Source organism: Octopus bimaculoides, chromosome 4, assembly GCF_001194135.2.
Source record: "Octopus bimaculoides isolate UCB-OBI-ISO-001 chromosome 4, ASM119413v2, whole genome shotgun sequence".
NCBI classification, from domain to species: Eukaryota; Metazoa; Mollusca; class Cephalopoda; order Octopoda; family Octopodidae; genus Octopus; species Octopus bimaculoides.
In genome coordinates, this window is record NC_068984.1 from 25,195,010 (window position 1) to 25,197,194 (window position 2,185).

Here is a 2,185-nt window from a genome sequence, read left to right on the forward strand (position 1 = left end):
TTTGTTTGTATTTGAGTAATCCACAATCTGAAGACTTAACCATAGTCAGCACATTTCAATCAGAGTATTGTTTAATTGATTTATCATTCTCTCTCTATCTCTCTTTTATTTATGTTGTTTGAATATAATTTCAATATCAATATGAGAATTCAAGAGCTGTACTGTTTCTGCCAAATTTTCCACATACCGTACAGATTGCTGGTTAAGAAAATGACAAAATAAAACAAAACAACACACAAAAATCTGCTGCCTGACCACCGGATTGAAGTTAGGTAACATGTTTAAGCATAAGTAGTTTGACAGAAGAATTTCTCTCTGAAAGCAGATTTTTTTTTTTTTTTTTTTTTAAACTGTTTTTTAAATAGCAGCAAATGTTGTTCCAAAACTTCCTGCTAGGTCAACTGAGCAGATGAGAGAGGAGTGATGTAGAGGCAAAACTGCAGCAGATAGACCTAAAATTAACATAAGTTTCATAATGGGATAAATAATATATTAGTTCTACATATCCATACTTCTGAGAATTTCCCATTTTTTTTTTTTTTTACTTTTATTTTTCTTTCTTCTTTTTTCTTAACTCCTTCCTTGTAAAAACCGATTCTTTAATCAGTGCAAACAATATAGAGTTCTTTTCTTTAAATATTTTTCTGTTACAAATTTCAAAACAAGGTCTTGAAATTAAGTTATTAATACACAAATGAAGAGAATTCTGTTTTGTTTTTGTTTGTTTTTTTGTTGTTTTTTTTTACCAAATAGTGTTCAGGCTAAGAATTTTTTTATTTATTTTTATTTTTTTTTCCATAAATGTTACTGAATGATGGGAGAAAGATGAAGAAACCAGAACTATTTGAAAATAGATGTGTTTTATATTGGCTATGTTGTCTGGATGAATGAAACAAATAATTCCGATCTGAACTGATTTTCTCTTCAGTTTCTGTTCAATGAAGTTTATATTCGTTAAAAAGAGAGAAGATATATCTAAAAATATACAAAATAAACTTGAATTTCTCCTTAGTTTTCAAGCATAATTGATGGCTGATAATGTAATGTGTTCATTTGCTGCAAAATTGATATCAGCAATCTAGTGAAATTTATAAATAGTGACAGGAAAGGTGAGATAGCTAATGACCAAAGACATAACAGTAGCCGTATTTTGAAGTCAGTAAGGTAAATAGCCAATCACAACTGGTCAACATGTGATGAGGAACTATAAAGTTAGACTTTCTGGAAAAACTGTCAGATCTGTTTTAATATCCATACCAGTAAACTTTTTTTTATTCTACAGAGGATTCATTTCAGATAAAAATTATTATGATAGTGTCGAGTTGAGAAATGCCTCAAGACGCTGCACCCAAGAAAATGTCCATCTCAGACAGCAGAAACTTGTTCTTCATCAACTTCTGCAAAAATGTAATGGAAAGAATATTAGTTTACAGACAAGAAAACAAAATTACACAGTTGATGTTAAATAATGATTATTAGTAAAGCAATTGTTAAATAAAAAATTAAGTTGTGAAGATACACCACCAATGAGAGCAGAGTGTGGTAGAGTATTATATACATGAAAGGGTTAGTGACTACAAATAGAGGTTGTAGGTATATGTGTATGTGCATGTGTGTGGGTGTGAGATTTAAAATCTAAGAAAATAAATGAAACCAATTTATATAAGAAAAAAATCTTAAGCAAATTATATATGCTTCATAGAGTGTTTGTAATATAGGATGAGTACAGCGTAAAGGTGAGGAAAAAAATTAAAATTATTTTCATTAGATCAGTAAAGCATTTTTAGATTACAGACAAATTCCAGTAGCTTATTTTTTACTGGAGTAAATACTGAAAATTGGCAAATTGAGTTACCTTCAAATAAAATTTTTAAAAAAATTTATTTTTTTAAAATCTGTATGTAATTGCACACACACCAGAAGTGAACAACTCAGACATATACATTCACGTCTTTTTCTTTCCTACAGGCGCATGACTGATTTTAGAATTAATTGTAGTTAGCAAAATATATATTTTCAACATGAAGCTACAGTAAGAATTTAGCACATACATGCTGTAACTTTTAAAACTTTCAGGATTACACTGAAATCATGATTATGAAAACAGTGGATTTGGACAATACTGTTAAATATCAAACACAAAACCAAAATATTAAGATTAGGAACTGAGTCACAGACAAAATAA

The 2,185-nt window shown here is 29.0% G+C and overlaps 1 protein-coding gene across 20 annotated transcripts in view; it reads right to left on the reverse strand.

The window, feature by feature from the left end:
• Positions 1–318: 318 nt before the first annotated feature.
• The window catches only part of LOC106881120 (rap guanine nucleotide exchange factor 6), a 453,933-nt gene continuing 452,066 nt past the window's right edge, over positions 319–2,185 (reverse strand). For all 20 annotated transcript variants that reach the window (XM_052966986.1, XM_052966968.1, XM_052966966.1 and 17 more), the window contains one exon: positions 319–1,397. In XM_052966986.1, coding sequence (XP_052822946.1) covers positions 1,366–1,397 — 32 coding nt within the window. In that variant the 3' untranslated portion in view covers positions 319–1,365. The remainder of the gene's footprint in view (positions 1,398–2,185) is intronic.